The sequence below is a fragment of the Limanda limanda genome, chromosome 5, assembly GCF_963576545.1.
Source record: "Limanda limanda chromosome 5, fLimLim1.1, whole genome shotgun sequence".
NCBI classification, from domain to species: domain Eukaryota; kingdom Metazoa; phylum Chordata; class Actinopteri; order Pleuronectiformes; family Pleuronectidae; genus Limanda; species Limanda limanda.
Genome location: NC_083640.1, coordinates 28,818,446 through 28,839,855, shown reverse-complemented (window position 1 = coordinate 28,839,855; position 21,410 = coordinate 28,818,446). Strand labels below are relative to the sequence as shown.

The following is a 21,410-nucleotide window of genomic DNA, read 5'->3' as shown; positions in this document are numbered from 1 at the left end:
TGATTAACATTAACATCCAGGATTGGTGTTATTATACAGTGTAGGACAAGGGTGTCCACACTTTATAGGCTTGTGAGCTACTCTTGAAATGACCAGCTCAACAAGATCTACTGACAAGATAATGTTGGCATCCACCCCCCCCCCCCCTTTGCTAAACAAATACAATTTGATTAATTGATTGAGATCTGATAAAATAGTTATTTTAAGATGAAGGAGAAAATGAGCCAAAATGAGAACAAATGAGCAGATGTAACATAAATCTGATTAGACATCAGTTCTAACAGTGACGTGCGGGATGTGCCTTTTATTTTCAGGTGGCTTGTGAAAACATGCTGAGTGGATCTGACCTACTTGCTAACCTCAGGAACACTGCAGGTAAAAGAACTGAACCTTGTCTTACTTAAAGCAGCTTAGAACCGTGTGACCTGAGGAGGTCGCTCCTACACAATGGTCATGATCACAAGTGATGGGTGGTACGAAGTTGAAATCATACCGTTTATTTCCCCACAGGACTGTGTTTATTTTTTATTCTGGTGAATGAGGATGAGCAAGTAGAGATTTAAAGTATTACATCTCCAGTTGCTCAGAGGATATATTTCATGTCAAAAACCACTAGAGGGCAGTGGCCAGCTTCATATTCCATAACTTACAACTACACTTACCAGCAAATGCTTTTATTCTTTGTGGATACAATCATTAGCAAGACTACTGTGTTACTAAGTTTTTGGTTTAGTTTAGTTTGTCCTTTATGAAATGTGTGTTTATCTGTGTGTGTATCTGTGTGTGTGTGTGTGTGTGTGTGTGTGTTTGTCCGTCTGATTACTGAGTTCTTCAAGCACTTGATGGGATTTAGTCCAGAAGAAGATGTATCTATGAAGAAACAATCTCATAATAGAAGTGAATGGGATATTTAGCTTTGTATCTACATCATGTCGACCTCCCTCAACCAGACACTGAAATATCCTCCATGTTATCATCCTGCAGGGATTGTGTATAATTCTACTGGACTGCTGACATGTTTCGACCTGTACAGTCTGTATCTGGAGTGTGCTGATCCCACTGGATGTGGACTGGGCTTCGACAGCCTGGCCTGGGACTACCAGGTAACTCCACAACCACTGACACTGCACAACGTATCATATTTGTACTGTAAATTATCATTTCGGGTTGGTTTCAGCTAAGGCTGTATTAAAAATCTACTGGATTTAAGTGTTGTGGATGGATGTATGAAAGTTAAAGGATGTATAGTATATCCCCCCCTGCCTTTACCAGTATTAAGAAAATCAAAACCAAAACACTGTGCTCTCTGCGGTGGCGTTCATATGTCATGTCCTGCATGCTCTAGCCAGGTGCTACCACTCACCTAAATACGTAGCAGATTTTCCTGTTGTTGTGAACATGTCTGACCCGGACAATCTCCTTCTGCGCTCTTCATATGTGAAAGGCAAACTCTGGATATAGTCCGAGCCAAATTATCAATGTATTGTGCTTCATCTTAACAATGACTAACCGTACTTCTGTGGTGGTTGCAGGCGTGCACAGAGGTCAATCTGTGCTTTGAGAGCAACAATGTGACGGACATGTTTCCTCCCATGTCCTTCACTGACAGAGACCGTGAGATTTACTGCTCCAAACGCTGGGGTGTGATTCCACGACCAGACTGGTTCAAAACCCAGTTCTGGGGTGATGGTGAGCTGATTCTTAGTATTAGACACAGCACAGTCTGTGCTGATTGTATTGCAGCATCTTGACCTGTGATCCAGAAACGTGTATAGAACTGGAGTTTGATGATACTTTGCAGGCAGGGTCAGACTGAAGTATCTCTTTGTTCAGTATGTTTATGCAACAGGTCTAGCGATATCACTACCAGTTTGGAACCAACCATTTTCTTATATATTTATGCCTTTGTGATGCGGAAACTTCAAACCCATATTTATTCATAGAGAACATTTTAGTGAAGCAGTGGAGAATCCTCTGACATGAATAACTTCACATTCATCAATTACTTCAAATTTGTTAATGATGACAAACGACTACATGTAATTTGAAGAATATATTAAAAGTTTTATATATGTTTGTCAAACAGCTTGTCTGGAGGAGAGCAGTGAAACTGGACAATTCTGCCCTTTTATTACAGTTTTGGGTAATATAGTATTTCTGGAAAATCTCTAAAGGTCTTAAAGCAGACATTCATATTCAGGTTCATATTTTTAAGTAGAATTATTCTGCATGTCCCACAGAATTAATTAAATCTACTGCGGATAGATTCTTAGTGACAGGTACACAGAGAGAAAGAGTGATAGATAAACTATGAGGTCTGCGTGGACGGTAAAAACGTTATGAACCGTAGCACAAGCATGTGGTAGTGTGTCAGAATGAGTGAGCACACGGTAAAAAGCCCTGCACATATACATTTGTGTAAACCATCCTTTGTCACAGTCTAGATCATTAATTGGAAAATCTGGTAATTGCTTAAATATGTTGACTTGCTCTAATGTCCAGAAAACACGTCACCAACCAGTCCATTGTTGCAGCTCCTCTTTTCAGCCTCTGTCTGAAACCCTCTTTAAGGCCCCGCCCTCCAGATAAAGTCCTCCCTGCTCTGATTTGCTGGCTGGCCCACTCTCTGGTGATTTGTCAACAACTCAGGCCCATGTAGGACTGTGTTATACCAATGTGATGTCAAATGACAAGCACAGAGGTCAAGGAAACACTTAAAAAGCAACATATATATTTGTCCTTTATGATCTGATCAGCAGTGATTCATGTGTTTTTCCAGATGTTTTGACATGAGTCGTATTTTTAAAACAGGAATGAAACTTGTTTCCATATTTGTCTCTATGATTGTCATGAACTTTGCTGTTGTGCTCAGACCTCTCCACAGCCAGCAACATCATCTTCTCCAATGGAGACCTGGACCCGTGGGCAAACGGAGGGGTAAGAGATCAAACCAAGTCCGTAGACTTCAGTGAGCTGTGAAGCCACTATGGTCGGTTGAATTAACCAGCTCTCTGCTGTTCAGGTGCGCAAGTCCTTGAGCTCATCGCTGATCGCTGTCAACATTCCTGAGGGAGCCCATCACCTGGACCTGAGGTACGACCAGCTGCTGGCCCCTGGACAGTCACTTTGAATTTAAACTCACAAGACAAAATCTAATATGACATTTCTCTGTTGTTTCCTGCAGGGGATCCCACGATGCTGATCCAGTGTCAGTGATCGCTGCCAGGAAAACCGAAGCAGACCTCATCGCACAGTGGGTGAAGATGGAGAGGAGAAGGTTAAAGAAGTCACTTTAAGGCTCAGTCTCTCAGTCACAATATACTGGATATTAAAGAATTAATTATTGATGTGTAATAACACACAGGATAATATCCTGTAAATGATCCAGTGCCTTGTAAGTCCTTTCCATTTCTTTATGTCCAGAAGCAGTTTTTCACACTCTGACAAAGTGGATGTTAGTTATTGGTTTTAATTATTATGCTGAACAAACCTCATGTCTCTCTGGAACGTGGGTGTAAAATAAAGTGTTCACTCTGGAACTGAACAAAAAGTGAGTGAACCTGTGAGTCAGTGTGTGTGATGAATGGGTTTGATTGAGTGGGATGCCAGTGAACTAAGAGGAGCAGCTCACTGCTGAGCTCATTTCAGACTATGCATGGACAGTTGTGAGAGATGCACCTCGGCCCCACTCTACACAGGCAGCTGGTGTTTTCAAACAGCCTGTTTCCATCTTACCAACAGTTCAGGACCTCGAGATATCCCTCATGGAGGGCTGAGAACCAGGGTCTATCCACAGCTGAGAAGCTTGAACATGTGATTATCAAGGGACGATCCAGTCAAATACAGTAGTGCTCCCTCTTTAGATCAGTGCAGGAATTGCATGGGACTGGCGCGCTGTCTGTTGGGTGTTAATGGTTAGCAGTTTTCTGCTCTTCACTCTGGGATGTGTTCAGTATATCTCTGTGTTTAAAATTAAAAAACGACATGTTTGAAGCAGATGTAGCACCATCACTGCAGACCAGCTTTGTTTCTCCAGTCATTGATCAACACAAATGTTTCTGTTCAATAAAGTCTTTTTAATTTTTCTTTTTTTGCACAGAATTAATGCAGATCCAGCATTTATTTTACACCAAGTGATATTAACAATACATTGTGTAAGGTTTGAAATGGAAGAAAAACAACCAATACTGCTGCCCCTCCATCAGAACAAAGCTCTTCCACATATGTAAGATCCCATCTCACAGCATTGGCAAAGGTCACACTTCAGACAGAGAGGACACACAATACTCAGGACAGTGAGGTGGTCTTAGAATAAATGGATTCCAATTGCTACTTTTCCAACAATGAAGACAGGCGTATTCAACGTGGAGCATCTTCAAACCTCTGCCAGCAGATGTGTATTTAGTCATGTTTTGGCTACTTTGGATAAACTTATAGACGGTATATAAAAAAGACAAACTAGAATCTCTGCTGAGAAATGAATCAAATTAGCAGTCGCTCTGTGATGAATATGATCCTAGATCGATCAGTTTAATGCTTGACCTGCGTTCCAGGACACTTCAGGGACAGTTAGGTCCACGGGTGTCGATTTACAGTAAGTCAGACAATGTGAACATGTGGGTCTGCAACATGTGTAACAGACCATTTCTGCAAATACTCCAACTGTACTCTACAACTCTTGTAAAACCTGCCTCAGAGCTGTCCTGTTCTTGTACTTTATATGCTTCAAATTAGGTTTTAATCTCCCAACTCTGGTAAAATACACTTTAATGTGATTTGTGTTGATTCTACTGTAAATTATCTAATAATGAGAAACTGATGAATACTAGACAAGTCTAACAACTGTACAGCTGTGGTGTGTGTAGCCTGCTGTTAAAAGCAGTCTGTTTGGTGGCCGCAACTAATATAGAAATCCATCAGTCGTCAGTGACTTTAGTCTAAAAATAGTGGCATCAGTCTTCCAAACCCACACCAGTGACCCTGTTATCAAAAGCACTGAAAATATCTCCTTTGTTAGTTTTTCCTGAAAGATGTGGCTTTGGAGAAAATGGCTTTTCATCAATAAGAACAAAACCAGACGCCGGGGGTGATGATATCTCCGGCATGTCTTTGGCTCAGGTTTAATGCTGAAACACATCCAGGGAGGGATCACGCAGAGCCCTTGTCAATAGGGTTTAAATACACACTGGGAAAGATAGGCATCATGTAAACCTAATGATTGATATGAGGGAAAAATATCAATCCTCAATCCTACTGTAAAAATTATCACCAATCGCAATTACCACACACTGTTGTAAGTCAGCAACAAGTAAAAAATAGCTGGAATGAATAGAAATGCACGTTCACAGACAGCTAACAGTTGGTCTTTTGAATGTTGTCTGAAGCAACATTGAAGGCACATGTGAGGAAATAACGGAATAAACAAAATGAGTTTGGTCTCAATTCAAAGTTTTTAAAAGTAACAACTACAAGTGGAGCTATGATGTAAACTAGTGGTATTGGTAGGAAGGACTGCAAACTGCTGTGGCCACTACAACAAAAACTGAACAAAACACTCACAATCCCAGCTCAGTGTGTTTAGATAGCTGCAATTACAACTTTAAATACACTAGAAATCAATATATTATACTAAATTTGTATTTAAAATCAAACGAGTCAGAAAGACAAATACTAAAGCCTTACAGAGGAAAATGACAAAATAATGAAATGGAACATTCCGCGAGAAGAGCAACTGCTCAGGGCACATAAAAAGAACCCACAAAGAAATAAACAAATCAATGCTCGGAACCCACGACTACACTCATAAAACAAAAGCTTCACAGTTCAGAAGAAAATCTGCTGCCTGACAACAGCTGGAATACGTTTGTCTGTGTCCCATGAAGAGACGGATGTTGCATTCATGTCACGAGGGAGGAAAAGCTGCTACATGGTTTTGGTATAGGTCATGAAGAGACATTTTGGGTGGCCCGGGGTTTAAAAACTAATTTTGGTTTGTAAACCTGCTTTTGAACAGAGTCATGAATACTTTGACGTTTCATACGTGATGTTTCCAAATGACAAACAGATATTTTACTAAATCATATGCCCGTAAACCTACAGTAAACGTTTGTAGCTGCCTATGACTGGTCAGAGTAATCCATTAATCAATTAGCACTTTCCAAGCAACGTCTTCTTGATCTGAGGTTAGTGAGTGGGATCATGTGCAGTAACATCCCATGACATGAATGCAGCACAGAACAGCAGACACAGACTCCTTTTATACCTGGCATTAAAATGCGTCTTGTATTCAGATTATATGCACGTCTGATCGCTCTGTTCAGCTCACCATCCTCTTATATGAACAGATCCATGAAAGCAACCAAGAAGAGGAGAAGAAGAAGATGGCAGCCATCAGTGAAGCCCTAATTGTGTTTTTTCGATCTTGTCTTCTCTCCATCCACAGGTTTCTTGAGTAATGTGAGGACTGCTTCCTGTGTTTACTGGCTAATGGCTGCTAGCTGTGTAGCTGCTACTTCACTGGTTTGACACAGCAGCATGTCATTTTGTATTTCCATCTGTAAGATTATATTTGTGTTCAATGTTCAATCCTAATACCTTGACGTCTGGAGGTGATTTGGACAATCTGATGATAAATCACATTTTAATGCAGGTATAAATGTATTAACAGCCTGTTGGCACGCTCTGCCCTGTTCAGGAAGAATGGTTCTAACCAGAGCACTTGAATACTATATACAGTGTGATGAGGAATTAGCTTTTTCCTCAGATCCCTGCAAGGCTGGCACCCATGTGCAAACAAGTGGGCAGAGCAGTCAGGTTCTCGGTGCAGCAGGCAGCGGTTGGTTTCAGTTCACACAGCTGGTGGCAGCTGTCAGGGAACTTTTTAGCTGCTTTCACACCTCGCACTGAGGTAAGACCACCAGACACTGGCTTTGTGTCACAATGGATTACATTCTGTTTCAGAAACATCTCCATCGTTTCCAAAGCAGGGCTACAAATTAAGACATGAACGTGTTGGGAGGATTTTCTCTGGAATAAAAATGGTGATTTTTGTTGTTCTGAAAATATCAATTAAACATCTGTATCAGTCCAACCTGACACTCCACCTCCCCCCATAACAAGAAGGCTTCAGTTCAAGTCACATTCAGGATCCTCTCCAGTGCTGAGGTTATCTGAGAGAGAGAGAGAGCAGAAACCTTCCACCGCTCCTCCAGAAAACACTCTGTCACTAACAGAAATCCTAAATAATTTTTTTTATAAATAAGCTACACACTGGACCAGGCTCCTGTTATTTCACCAAGACCGTTGGCACAGAGCAAACTAAAGATCCAATTAGAAAATAGGCTTTTTCCATCTGTGTTCAGGGTGGTTTTGGCAGAGGTCACTCACTGAGACAGAACGGATGTAGCTATCATCCTGGTGTTTGACCAACCCTGAGATAATTTGTTGTGTTTATACATGTCATTTGGTTTCTTCACTGTGTGTGTCACGCAGTGGAAGGCCAAATAGGCAGAGGATGAGCTTCAGTGTTGAAGACATACTGGTCTAAGCTGATGAGGTCGGGGTCATCTGAGAAGAGAAGGTACAGATATTTCAGGGTCTCTCCGAGGAAGAAGCTCTCCATCTTGTCTTGAGGACTCGGGTAGTCTGGGTCGCGCACATTATTGATGGAGGTATAGCCACCAGAGGAAACCTGGAACACACATTCACAACTCATTTGAGATATAAAAGAGTTTTAATTCGATTTTTAAACCTATCTGCAATTATTACTGTTTATCAACATCACTGTTGATCAGAGCTGGAATCATCTCACTTCGTAAATGAGTGGAGACCAGGAAGAAGACCACAACACGGTCACACAGAGGGAGTTTACACACTGACTCCAAATCAAGACATTTTACCTACCTTGGTGTACTTGTTAAAGTTTTTAAGAATCTCCCAGCCCCACTGCTGGTACTTGAGGTCCTTGGTGAACCTGTAAAGGTAGAAGAGACTCTCCACAGTCTCTGGTCGCAGGAGGTTGTGTCTATCAGCGAGCTAGAACAGACAATACAAAAGAGACACAAACAATAAATTGTGGGTCACATCTGAAACTTAGACTTTAGTCCCATCTTTGCTGATTTCCTGTGTTTCTTCTGCCCAGTGTTTTCTGTAACACTCTCAGACAAACATGTCTGTCCCACTAGGCATTTAAAAATATCTTGACCTACTTTCACATCAATGTCTCGTATGCTGCCCTCATGCATGTTGAAGTGGACAATCTCTGGACTGAGGCCCGTCTCCATCTGCACGTACATCTGGTAGCAGGTCTCCATCAGCTGTTTAGCCAGATCCATATGATCAGCAGGCAGGCCGTTGTGAGCACCAAGGGCCAGAGTGCCTGGCAGGAAACACACTAGATGGTCCTGAATGAACAGACAAATACAGCTGAGTCCTCCATACTGTTATGAATGACCAGTTAATACATTCATTATCTGATTAGTGATATCTAATTATAATTCAAAGTCTACAGCTTACTGGTTGATTTTTTATATTTTGATATTAGTGGTGATTTCACTGAAACAAAATTTCATACACTGTACTTTGCTAAGTTCAACAGAATTGACAGCAACAGGAGATGGTTAAGAATATTACTGACCATTTTAGTGCTGAACTGTCCATGTGAGACCTCTCCTACAAAAGTAAGGCCATTAGGAGAAGACTTCTGCAACATGTTCTTCTTAATACCTTCTATTGCTTGCAGATAGTCCTCCAAGATCCTACACACACACACACACACACGCGCATGCACACGCACACACACACAGTTAATGACAGGAATAGCACTCTTAAGCATGAAAAGGGAAAAGAAGCTGGTAGGGTGAAGACCTTTGACACTTGGAGATTTACAATTCATACTATGATTGGGGCTAGAAATGTCCTAAATAAGATTAATTAAAGAAAAAAACATGGAAATACAGTGCCTTCAGTCTACACCTAATATAACTCATTATGAAGAAAAGGTGAATTTTATAATCGTTGAAAAGGAAAAACTGAAATCTAATACAGATGTTTTAGAAGCACCACACAACATCAAGTTCACCACAAGAGTGAAGCTACCCACAGTGCAATGTATCATGAAAGATCAAAGGAAGCACTCTGTTGACACTGAGCTGACACATAACTTTTCATGTAAAGTTTCTGCTGTAAACACTAACTGTGTGTCAGTATCTCCAGATATTAATGAGCCAGCATATTTTTTCTTTTTAAAAACACAGCTCTCTGCATAGCTCAGAGACAGATGTTTTGGTGTGTTTCTGTAGTAGATGTCAAACGAAAACGTAGCGACGCAAATGTAGCCTTCATCATCATATTTGGAGGAAACCCGATAAAATCCCTTTAAGTTCAGAGATATGTTTCCTGAAATCCTGGTTCAGAGTGCTGAGGTTCACCTTCCAACAGGAGAATGATCCTAAGCTCTCACGGCCAGACAAGACAGGAGTGGCATAAGCACAGCTCTCTGAATCTCGTCTCGTGTCTCTGCGAGTTGTTGATTTTTCTGACGCATGAGTCCTCATTAGTCATTACATTATTGCATCAGTAAGACTCACTAAATATTTATCCAAAGACAGGACAGATATCTAGTTTCTAGCAGTTTCTTGCACAGTATTTACAGAGCTGACTTTGCAAAAGAAGCAGTATGATCCTTTAGTTTCTTAGTGTTTCCTAGTATCAGGTCTGGTCTTGCAAGTAAACAGTAGATTCTTGTGGCTCAACTCACTGGTTGTCCTTCTTGCCTCCCTGGATCCACTGCTTCAGGAGGTATTCATAGTAGCTGTCTGCTCTGGCTCCAAGTGTGTAGATGCCTTGATGGGTGAACTGTCCATTGTTTGTATTGATGAACATGGGAACAAGACCGTCCAGCTTGCCGTCCAGCTTGTGGACCTGATTCATAACCTCGGCCACCGCAGCCTGGAAAATCAAGGTCAGAGGTCAAACAGAGAGATCTGTGGGTATTTTTGTAATATTCATTCATTGACTCAAAGTAAATTGACAGCTAGAAAAATTGTAAATTGCAGAAGAAAGAAATTCGGGATGATGAACCCACAGTAGCCTGCCGATATATTTAACATACTATCCCTTCTACTAACAAACTACTAACAAAAGCCAGTCTGGACTCTCCTGTGCGAGGAGGAGTAAGTATTTGGCAGAGCTCCTCAATGTTTACAGAGAAGAACAAAACGTGAAAAGATAATAATTCATCACACCTTCATCTTTATGCTGCACTGCTGTATTTAATATTGTCTACACTCAACACTACCAAGTAAGTTTAATACATCCTTGATAACCAGAGTAGTTTACAAAAAGTAGTGTTAAATCGTACAGACAAGAATCAATAATTCCATAATTAACATCAACTTGCAAACATTGTCCAATCCTTACACTATTTCTGGAAAGGGGTTCAGTTAAGTTAAGAATGGCTGACAACAGAAAAAGATTATTACTGGCAGTGGGTTGTAAAACCAATTGTTTTGGGCTGAGAAGCCAGTTGCATGAATTACTACATGGTCTTGTTTCCATTTTCTCTCTCAGTTATCAGTGTGTTTGTTTGGATGGGTGTGTGATCTGGGGGGTTGAGTCAAACCCTGTGGGTACTAAACTCCAGAATTTTTCAGAGAAGCAACTACGGACTCAGACAAAACAGCAAATTTCCCCCTCATTGCCAATTTATTACATGGTAAAATCCCAAACTAGGCCACAGGTGTTTATCTATATAGGAATAAACATGACTGAGCTATAAATGTCGTTGCCGCCAGGTTAAATCTCGAAAGTGAATAGGTTTGACTGTTCCTGTGGCCAAAATTATAGATGACAGGCAACTAGCATTTGAAATCCACTGCTATATCTGTCCACTTTTGCCCAACTTAAACTCTTAGTCAGACTTAGTTTGTTGTGATTTTACCTCTAGCTGTAAATTACCAGCTTCAGTTTTGTGTTGACCTTTATGCGGGGCTGAAAAAAATACTTCATACTGCATAGGTGTTACAAAACAACACCTGCAGACTGAAAGTACTTTTCCGTCACTGTTATCTATAAAATACCACAATGCTATGAAAAAAAAAAAAAAAACTTGATGACATCAAGTTGTGTCAGCCAAAGCACAGACAGAGAACCGAGCCAAAGTGACAATCAAAATACGTCACCTCGTACTGGGGATCCTGGGTGAGGCGACTGAGCTCTTTGAACTCCAGCTGGATGCTTGTAACCTCAGCCACTGTGCTGTCTGAGGTCCAGCGAGGGGAGTGGGCTGTACCTTTCCCGATGTTCACATCAGAGAAGGGGATCTTGGACGGGGTGTTGAAGGCAGGCATCAGCCTGGAGCCGATGTCTTTCTATAGAGGAAGAACAGAGATATGTGCCCATGTTTGCTGCTGAAAGTCAGTGAAAAGCAGACCTGATTTTTGAAATGATGAGGGTGGTGCACAGTTTTGTTGTGTGTCCTCAACCGCTTTGAGTTGTATTGCTGTTTGTGACCTGAGCCTATATTATTTTGCCGTCTTCTGTGTTAAAGGGATCGTTTACCCAGGAATGAATAATGAAGTGTTTGAGTCCACAAAACACTTTTGAAGTTTCAGGGGTAAACAGTGTTGCAGCCGAATCCAATACAATTGAAGAAATTTGTGAACTATCTTCAAACAGAAAAAAACATGCCTCCATACTGCTCGTGTGGTGCCATACCAGTGTCTGGAAGCCTGATATTCGACTCAAAACAGCGTCACTTACACTGTTCAGCCTAAATGTCTGCTGATAACGGTGCATTCAGGAACCGTCAGAAATGCCTGCTAGCTTAGCCGCTAGCTTAGCCGCTTCTGCAGGACATTTAGGCTTAAAACACAGTGGAAAGGACCTGGGTTCGAGTCGAATTAGAATGTCGAGGCGCCACACGAGCAGTATGGAGGCATGTTATGTTTATTCTGTCGTTTTATTAAGTCTGAAGATAGGTCACTAATGTCTTCTATTGTATTGGATTCGGCTGCTGCACTGTTTACCCCTGAAACTCCTTCACCCACCACTAGGCATAGGTGTGAGTAGATAATGAGTAAACTTTCATTTCTGCATCTGAAATAATTAAACAAATAATCCTAATTCATTAGTCAATCAAGAGATAGTTAAACTGCAGTACTTGATTTTGTACATGATTTTCCGTTTCTAAGATAGGGTTATTAATTAGCAGCTAAATTTGGTACAATGCATTTCTCTTAGTTTGAGATTAAACATATAATGTATTTTCACAAAGTGTCTCTTTCTGATTTATGCATTTGACACTATATGGTTTCAGTCACATGTATAGGAAATATGTCATAGCACCTAGACCAGGGGTGTCAACCATACGGCCCGCGGGCTGGATACGGCCGGCCAGGGGGTCCAGCTCGGCCCGCCGGATGCAAGGCATGCTCGAAATTAAAAATTTTTTTTCGATTTTATTTAAAATTTTTTCATTTTAAATAAAAAATAAAAAAAGTCAAACTGCCAACCAAGTTGAAAATAAAGTACGATGAAGCCTGTCTTGCTCTTTGGTTCACAGTGATGAAAGAGGACATGAGCAGAGACTAGTGTATATTTAGGTCTGAAAACTCTGGCAGGTGACAGTATGAGACTAGGTCTGAACGATTAATTGCATTTGCGATAAAATCGCGATATGATAAAACACGATTTCCTAATCGCAACGTGCGCGATTATCACGTGCGAACGAGAGCAGGGCACCGGGCTGCTGTCCTCACCTGCAGCCAGAATGCTGCGGGACAACAAAACTCCGCTGATCCAGAAGATATCGAAGCAGGCCTGCATCACCTACAGGGGCCTCCTCATCTCGCTGGTGACCGCGGTGCGGGCAGCGGACCTGAAAATCGCTCCCCGGAAAAACAAGCCGGGCGGCGGGTCTCCAGAGCCCCCCAGTCACCTACATGCACATCTCCGAGACGGAGGTGTTCAGCATGGGGGTGTTCCTGTTGAGGCCCGGCGCCTCCGTACCGCTGCACGACCACCGGGACATGAACGGGACGCTCGAGGTCTTTACACCGCCTCATGTCTGCTGTGTTGTGGCTACACACACACTCTGTCTGTTACGTGACTTGTGTTCGAAAGGGTTAAAAATCAAAGTCTGAGGAGTGGGACCATTTCATTAGCTTCAGGAAACTGTTCATACATGCAGTTGTACTGTTTGACTCTGTGGCCTGTGCATTTCTCCGTTTTTTATTTATAACTTTAATGACTTTGATTTTACCAAATATTTTCAAAGTATAGTAGAGGCAAATTCTTTGTTTCAGTTGTGTGAAATGTTACTGACTCGGGAGCAGTAAGACACCTTTAATTTTAAAGAATATTTTACACTAAATGTATCTAATATTGTGTTGGTCATATTTAAATCATTCATTACGTTTTTTTGGGGAAAAAAGAGGATCAAATAAAAAAATCGCATATTAAATCGCAATATTGGGGGAAAAAAAATTGCAATTAGATTATCTTCCCAAATCGTTCAGCCCTATACGAGACCCAACAAATTAAGAAGACACTTAGAAACATTACACCCAAGTCACATGCATGTGTTCTTTTTGGTTGAACTTTATCATCGTTGTGACAAAGTGATTATAATTTAATTAATTTTTTCTCTATTTTTGAAAAAGTACAGATTGATGTAGGAATGTAGTGATAAATGTCACCAAACGTACTTCATCTAAGTTGAATTTAAGCAAAGTTGAAACAGATTAACAAAAAAAATAAAACATGTTTTGATACATCTGTTTCCTACAATCATTGTTGTGGAAATCATTGTTAATAATTATTGTGAGAAATAATTAAAATTGATGTGATCAGACATTCTCTTCACATATATTATTATTATTATTATTAAAAGGTGATCTTTGCAACTTTGTTATTCAGGAAGTTTGTATCAAACAAGTAGCCCTTCATACTACTCAGCACCTTCGAAGTAGCTCTCAGTTTCAAAAAGGTTGGTGACCCCTGCCATAGACCATCGGTTCCCAAACTGGAGTACGGGGTACGCAAAGTGGTTCAGGGAGAACACAGTGGTGTGCACGGAGCCCCGGGGGGCTGGAATCCCACCACAGCTGGCGCGCGCCGGCCCTCACCTTTCACTTTCAATGCGTGCGATAGACTCCTAGGTCTGTGTTCCAAGACGGTTCGGACGCAACGTCGTCCGGGGCGGAGGGGCGTGGTGGCGGCGGTGAAAAAAAAAGGGGGGGTACGAAGCTATTATGCTATGATTTTACTGGTCTGGCCCACGTGAGATCAAAGTGGTCAGTATGTGGCCCCATAATTAAAATGAGTTTGACACCCCTGACCTAGACGGAACAAGAGGAGATTAATTACAGTTTGTAAGTCAAAGCTTTAAGCTATCAACAGTGTTTTATTCATGTCTCTTTCTGCTTCAGAGGCTGACAACAGAAAAAGATTATTACTGGCAGTGGGTTGTAAAAACAATTGTTTTGGGGTGAGAAGCCAGTTGTATGAATTACTACATGGTCTTGTTTCATTACATTACATTACATTTCATTTAACTGACGCTTTTATCCATGTTTCCATTTCCTCTCTCAGTTATCAGTGTGTTTGTTTGGATGGGTGTGTGACCTGGGAGTCCAACACTGTGGATACTAAGCTCTAGAATTTGTAATGAAGCAATGAAGGAATTGTTGTGTGTATCAAACACTAAAAGGAACCAGACAAAACAGCAGATTCTCCCTCACTGCCAATTTTTAACATGGTAAAATCCCAAAATGTTTGAGTCCCGTAGTCTTGTTTCTACAAGAATGACATTAACCAATACAGTCAAACTGCTGACTTTAGAGTAACATATTATAATCATGTAATCATCATGATATCAGCTCATTTTAATCACAATTTCCCCATACTTGCAATTAGTTGCCACCACAGGTTTTAATGTATATAGGAACAAACATGACCGAGCTATAAAGGTCGCTGCCTGCAGGTTAAATCTGGAAGGTGAGTGGGTTTGACTATTCCTGTGGGCAATGTTGGCAATTCTGTTTGCTCTTCAAAACTGTTGTTTTTAAACAACTTTTAGGTTTCAGAATATGTGTTTATTCTGCACCTTTGGTCTTAATTAGGTAAAGAGGTTAAGCTCTGTCTGAAAACATATTGGCAGATTAAATGCAATGGAGAAGGTGATGCTTTCTCTCTTCTTCAGTGTGTTCAATACCTGCTTACATCATTTCTTCTTCATGTGGCTATAAATGTTGTTAAATTAGAGCATTTATGTTGTACTCACAGCTTTGTCTAAGAACAGGGTGTCTCCAGTTAGATGGTAGGTGCTCAGCAGACCTCCCAAGATGCGAATGGTGCTCTCAAACAGGTTGACATCTACATTCTTGTTGAAGGACAACTCTGTGGCCACCCACGCCCTTGCTTCTTCAAATTCTGTAACAAAAGATTTGTGCCAAGAATAATTATAATAATAAGCACAGAAGATTTACCAACACATGAAATGCAACTGGTTTAAGATTGCACTAAAGCTATTGCCATTATTCGCGTCACAGTCCTCACTAAATTTCTAATGTGCTCCAGTGGTTTAGGTTGTTCTACAGACGATTTGATATATTTTGACAACAAGCTTTGCGACCATTCTCTGTGGGCTTTCCCCTCTTCAGATCAACCTTTCAAGCATTCAGGAGGCAAGTATTTGATTCAATGTTTAGTGTTTGAAGATATGGCCTACCTTCTTTAAGTCCCATGATCCACATGGTATCCAGGGCATCAATAAGCGTCAAACCAAGGCCAAACCACTCGCCGTAGGACTTGGAGATGGGCCTAAGCTCATCATGGCCCCAGGCAAAATCTTTATAGCCCCTCCATGCGTGTCTGAAAGATTCCCGCACCGTCTCCAGCCGGCTAGTTTCTAGAACACACAAAATAAACAAGATGCTAGTTTATGATCCCATCTCAGTCCAAAGATCAACAAGGAATCAAATGACTTGATTTCTGGTAAATGCTGAAGTGGATGTTAGAAGTATATGGTAAGACTCAAAGCCTCTAAGAAACTGTGATACATCGACTTTATTTAAATAAATACTTAATTATACATGTGAATTCATAAATAATGAGGTAAATAAAACAACAGATACCTGACTCTTTGGATATTATGGCTTCTTGGTTGGTAGGTGAATCCTTCTTCCCCCCATCCTTGGTGCCCTCTGGGACCTGTTCAGTGTCGATCACTGCTCCATGCCAGCTGAAAGTCACCGGTTGAAAGAGAAATTAGCCACATGAACTACATGCAGAGAACTTTGGTTGTAATCACATTGCCAGTGTCACCTGATAATTGCCTCCTCCTCCCCTTCTTTCTTGCCGTCAGCCGCCTTGTCCACCACCACTGTATCTGAAGTGTTTCCTTTCCTCTGAAGGCGATTCTGAAGGACAGGTGGTCCTCTCTTTTTGGATAATTTCCTCTGCAGCAAATAATTACATGATTAAAAAAGTATCTAACCATTTAAGACGTCACTTCATGTGATATAATGCTTTTCCAGTCTCATTGACAACTCAAAGCATTCACACCATCAGTTACATTCACCCTCTTACACGCATTCATACAGCACTTCTATTCAAAGTGCTTTTTCCATCAAACATCATTGGCAAACTGACGGAACAGCCATCAAGGAGTCACAGATCAAAAGCAAAATCCACGCTCCTAAAATTTGAAGTAACCTTGTGACAGCCTTCAGAGAACAGAAGCAGAGAATTACAAACCTGGGAAGGTAGTTCTGGCAGTGCTGGGTGGCCCTGTTTGATAGGCTCAGGCAGCCCATGAGGGATGGCAGGCCTCAGGACGCTGTTACTGTCCACTTCGTGCTCTGCATCTGGAAGGCCTCAACACACATACAAAAAGGTTTTATTAATCAATAGGTAAATACAACGTCTGCTGCAGAGACTTTATAAAACAACCCTCCAATAATATTGCACTGCTACTTATTTCATCATCTAACCATAATCTAACTATATATTTTACACAGTGAACTGCCCTTCCTGTTAGCATGTTTAAATTTGTTTTCAGACATGACGTGTGGGTAAAGTCCATCGAATTGGGTCTGCACTTTATCTGCTGTTTGCTTTTCACACATGCACAACACAGTGGGAGGTTCTGCACACTTTCACAACAGCAACAAATCCTCCGCTTTATTCAGGCGAGTGGTGCAGCAGGCGGAGGAAGGAAGTAGCGCGTTCATTCTGCTGCATCATCATCATAGGTCACACTCCAGCTTCATACTGACTGTTCTAAAACTAGTCGACCCAATGGAAAAATAACTGTAAATGTGTCAAGTGCAAGAGTTTGCCCTTCGCAAGCTAAACCTCTCTGCAGCTACTGTGCAGTCTCATGGAGGTTGAGCTTCGACTTTCAACACAGTAGATATGCAACTTTATCCGAAGGTTTTCTTAATCTTCCAGATCTTGTCTCTACTTCCACAACTTCTTAATGACAATTTTTTCCGACAGTGAAAATGTGGAAGCTCTTTGATTGCTGTGTATTGCATGCTCCTGATTCATGGGGGTAAGTTGGCTTCATTTTCTCACCCACAAACAGTTTCAAAGAGGAGCCTTTTAGTTTTTGAGTATTAATGTTTGAATATTCAAAGACCCCATTCAGACCTGTTACTAACATCCATTCTGAGGGATCAGTTCAAAAGAGGTCAGTGCCAGGTTTAGTGGGACATGCATAAATGGCCCTGGGTCGGAATTGAACCTGGGCCTCTGCGGGCTGAGACCTGCTTAGATCATCTGGTAGAGCTGCTGCCCCAGTTTAAACATATTTTAAGCCTCATGTATTTATCTGTAGCTACAGCCACAATATCAACACTGATCACCAAATAATGACAGCACATATTCTGAAGACAATTCTTCAGCTACCAATTCCTAGTGAGTCCATTAACATCTACTGAGATGATAAAGTTCTACTTCTTCTCACTTCAAGCATTAACAAAATATTGTCAGATCCTACGCACACTTGCAACCGTATGTATTCTTGTCAGCATTAAACACATTATTCTGTTGGCATTGATATCAGGCCAGTAGCTCAGACATAAAATCTCCTGGGAAATGTTTAATGCATGAAGAGCCTTACCTCTGACGTGTTCAGTGACGGTAGGATAGGTGGCAATCCCACAGATAAACATAAGGACAAGGATGAAGAGGATGAGGCTCCGCTGCAGCCTGGACAGCTGCTTCCATTTCTGCAGGCACACAGAAAGAGGGAGATGGAGAATAATTTCAGTTTCAACCCAGCTCCTGCAGAATATACTTCTTGACCAAACAAGCAACATTTAGTAACATGACTGACAGGTCTCATCCCTCAAACTCAATACATTACGTGGTCTTGTGCTGCAAAAATGTTTTGGAAGAGAATCGCAAATGTGGAGAGGTTGTGCTGTGGGGATTGATTTGTTACCATCAATCAAATAATATAATTTCCTGTCTGTGTGAAGCAGTGGGGTTAGGGTTGTTGTCTATAAATAAACTGACTTGACCAAAATCTTCTTATTTCATCATACTGCCTGCACATTGATTCACTCAGCCCCTCCCTTCTCCACTCTCTCCCTCTCCTCATCTCTCCTCCTCACACTGAGACACGCACACGGTGGCTAATGGTCACCTGTAAACTCAGACTGGCTTAAAACAACACCTGGTTTTATGAAAAGCAATGATGCATATGCTGGGAAGTGAGATCTTAGTGGTCACATGAGAAGGCAGGTGTGAAGGGACGGACTGAGATCTGTCGATGTGTGATCAGTTCTCTCAAGACGAATGTTAAAACAGGTCTGAAAAGGGATAATCTGCACTGGGACTGGTTTATTATACAATATATTATACCATGCCATCTTTTGGTATGACCAACAGTAGCAATTATTAATATGAGAAGAGCTCTAGTGAAATTTTAATCCACTGTCAAATTACCAACCCTATGAGCCAATTGGTTCAACACAGCCATCAGGTTTGCAAACACATGACTGCTTAATTGTAGACACACCAGTCAGGTTTAAGCACTATACAAATGCAGCAGGTGAGTTCACCTGACTTCAGCCAAAATGGAAGGAGTCAGAAGAAGAAGAAGAGTGAGGGTGAGAGGTGGAATCCACGGAGAAGGAGGAAGAGTAAGAGGAAGACCTGAAGCAGGAGGAAAACGTGCTCAAAGAAGAAGAAGACCAAATTTATCAAATGAAATTCGCGCAACACTAGCAACCATGTCGTGTACCACGGATTGACGCTGAGGGAGGCTGGACTAAGAGTTCAGCCAAATCTTAGCAGATATACAGTGGCAATGTGTCATCTGTCATTTCTAACCTGTACTGGATACAGAATTTGCTGTTTGTCTGATATTTGCTGAGCTTACAGTGGTATACACACTACTGTAGTATCATGAAAACTGGGACATGTTTTGTTGTGATTCTCCATGTAGACTGATTTGGGTATGGAGAGAAATAAATTATAAATCAGTCTGCAGCTTTGGTCTTGTGTAGTGTTTGGTGAATTTATTGTATATTTGCACTTTCTCTGTGTACTTCACTTACAGTACTCTAATCACTGAGGAGTAGAATTTCTAAAAGTGTTTTAGGTTAGCCCCAGCAGTGTGCAACTATCTCAAACAGAAATAGGTCATATGAAACGTGTGTTTAATATGGTAATAAAATATGGTTTTGATAAATTAGTGTATAGTGTTTACAAGAGTGTTTCATTTTGCGAAGGATCTGAGGTGCTCTGCTAATTGGGTGTGTGGTTGTGCTAATTGTTTGTAGTGTTTTGAAAAACCGGGCCCTGTTTTAAAAATTGTGCTTAAGCAGACGAGAAAAACTGTAAGACTTCTGGGGAGGTCACGTTGTCCTGCTGTCACAGATAGAATACAAGTCTAATTTATTACATTTATAATTAGAAAAAGTCATGAAATACAACAAGCCCAACTTTGCAATTATGATGTGAGGACACAACGCAGCACCTGCTGGACAATTAAAGTTGACCACGAGTTGTTTATCTACAGCTTAACATTACCCCTCACTTCACCAAGGATCCCAGAGAAGATACACAATTTAAGTTTAGACATTTCATCCTAGACATTGAACCACAGTTACTTTTACACAGATATACTGGCGGCGAGCATCAGCCTCCTAAACCAGCTACGATGAAAGTGGGACACAGCGGGGGTGTCCTGTTTAGAGCAGGGTGGAGGACACCAGAGCAGTGGGAACATGAGAGGACGGACGGAAATTCCTGCCTGATGAGCAGCCGCTTGCTGCGACCCACTTACCCTCCAGCAGGACTGTCTCCTCCACTGCTTACTGTTGTTGTAACCTCCACTTCCTTGTCCAGCAAGGCTCAGGGATACATAGTCCTGTCGAGATGGTGGGTGCATTTCTGTAAAGGAGCCCTGGGGGGGACACACACATTCAAAGGGCAGTGAGTGAGAGGAGAGCTGGGTGGGAGATGCGGTGCTATTAAAACCAGCGATAAATAAACTAGAAGGGGAAGCATGTGAGCATGTATGGCTGGTGTTATTACATTATTATTAGTAGAAGCACAATGTGTAACATATCCAGAGCAGAGTTCCACCCCTTCCACACTCAATTCAGTACAAAGTACAAAGCTAACCCAAGTTGCTAGAAGCCAGTTCCACAGCAAACATCGCCCTGGATCACTGACTCCCACACAGTTCATTCAAGGAGCTTATAGTTCATCCGAGGGTGAACGTCAGTTAGCTGGCGAGCCACGGAGCTGGTATCACCTGCACACGTCACCGTACAATGACAACTGTATTAATCAACAGGCTAACTTTGTAACCTAGCTACATGGAAACTGAATGTAGACTGGTGGTAAATTGCACACCACTTATCCAGGTGATATGTCATGTATCAGAGGAGACACTGCACACGGAGGAATAAGCTTGAACTGCAGAATAAGGCTGTTTTACCTTTCACACAGGAGGGGAACCTCGGCGCTCTCTGCCCGTAGCTCTGCCGCGGCTCCCTCGGCGACGCGCCGCCGGGTGGAGGTAGTGTTTTGGCGGGTTCACAGCTCAACTGTGGACCGAGGCATCGCTTCAGGCCTAAAACAAGCGATAGCGCAGGTGCATACTGTGACACCTTCAAAGTCCAGCGGAAACACTATTTAAAACACCCCGGCGACAGAGTGGGCACACCTCATCCAAAATGGAAACGAATACATACAAATAAACTGGCCTTACCTTGAAAAGTATCCAGCGTTACAGAGGCGACAGGTTTGATCCACCGGAGACGTTGGAGCTGGCGTCAGTTACAGGAACAGCCTCGGTGGCCTGTTCATGTTTGAAAGCGATTTAGTGAGATAGGATCATCGGGCGGTTGAGGGAGATCCACTTGTGGCTGAGCTGCTGCTTCTCT

General features: G+C 41.8%; 2 protein-coding genes across 2 annotated transcripts in view; one reads left to right on the top strand and one right to left on the bottom strand.

Moving 5' to 3' along the window:
* The window catches only part of dpp7 (dipeptidyl-peptidase 7), a 20,440-nt gene extending 16,354 nt beyond the window's left edge, over positions 1 to 4,086 (top strand). The window contains exons 8-13 of the mRNA XM_061072100.1: positions 315 to 375; positions 985 to 1,103; positions 1,533 to 1,689; positions 2,873 to 2,937; positions 3,023 to 3,093; positions 3,185 to 4,086. Coding sequence (XP_060928083.1) covers positions 315 to 375; positions 985 to 1,103; positions 1,533 to 1,689; positions 2,873 to 2,937; positions 3,023 to 3,093; positions 3,185 to 3,296 — 585 coding nt within the window. The 3' untranslated portion in view covers positions 3,297 to 4,086. The remainder of the gene's footprint in view (positions 1 to 314; positions 376 to 984; positions 1,104 to 1,532; positions 1,690 to 2,872; positions 2,938 to 3,022; positions 3,094 to 3,184) is intronic.
* On the bottom strand, positions 4,056 to 21,410 carry man1b1b (mannosidase, alpha, class 1B, member 1b). The gene is made up of 15 exons (XM_061072098.1): positions 21,236 to 21,410; positions 20,963 to 21,097; positions 20,303 to 20,422; positions 18,128 to 18,236; positions 16,759 to 16,877; positions 16,327 to 16,460; positions 16,137 to 16,243; positions 15,731 to 15,910; positions 15,284 to 15,432; positions 11,181 to 11,369; positions 9,758 to 9,948; positions 8,636 to 8,756; positions 8,208 to 8,402; positions 7,903 to 8,034; positions 4,056 to 7,690 (listed from the first exon to the last, which is right to left on the bottom strand). The coding sequence occupies exons 3-15, from the start codon at positions 20,405 to 20,407 to the stop codon at positions 7,484 to 7,486; spliced, it is 1,938 nt and encodes a 645-aa protein (XP_060928081.1). The 5' UTR covers positions 20,408 to 20,422; positions 20,963 to 21,097; positions 21,236 to 21,410; the 3' UTR covers positions 4,056 to 7,483.

What these genes read in the sequence shown, in the direction of transcription:
- man1b1b (XM_061072098.1), bottom strand. Translation starts at nt 20,407, where the DNA reads ATGCACCCACCATCTCGACAGGACTATGTATCCCTGAGCCTTGCTGGA. An exon ending in GGAGACAGTCCTGCTGGAGG is followed by an intron (nt 18,237 to 20,302) that starts GTAAGTGGGTCG and finishes GTGTGCCTGCAG; the next exon opens with AAATGGAAGCAGCTGTCCAG. An exon ending in GACAGTTCAGCACTAAAATG is followed by an intron (nt 8,403 to 8,635) that starts GTCAGTAATATT and finishes CTGTTCATTCAG; the next exon opens with GACCATCTAGTGTGTTTCCT.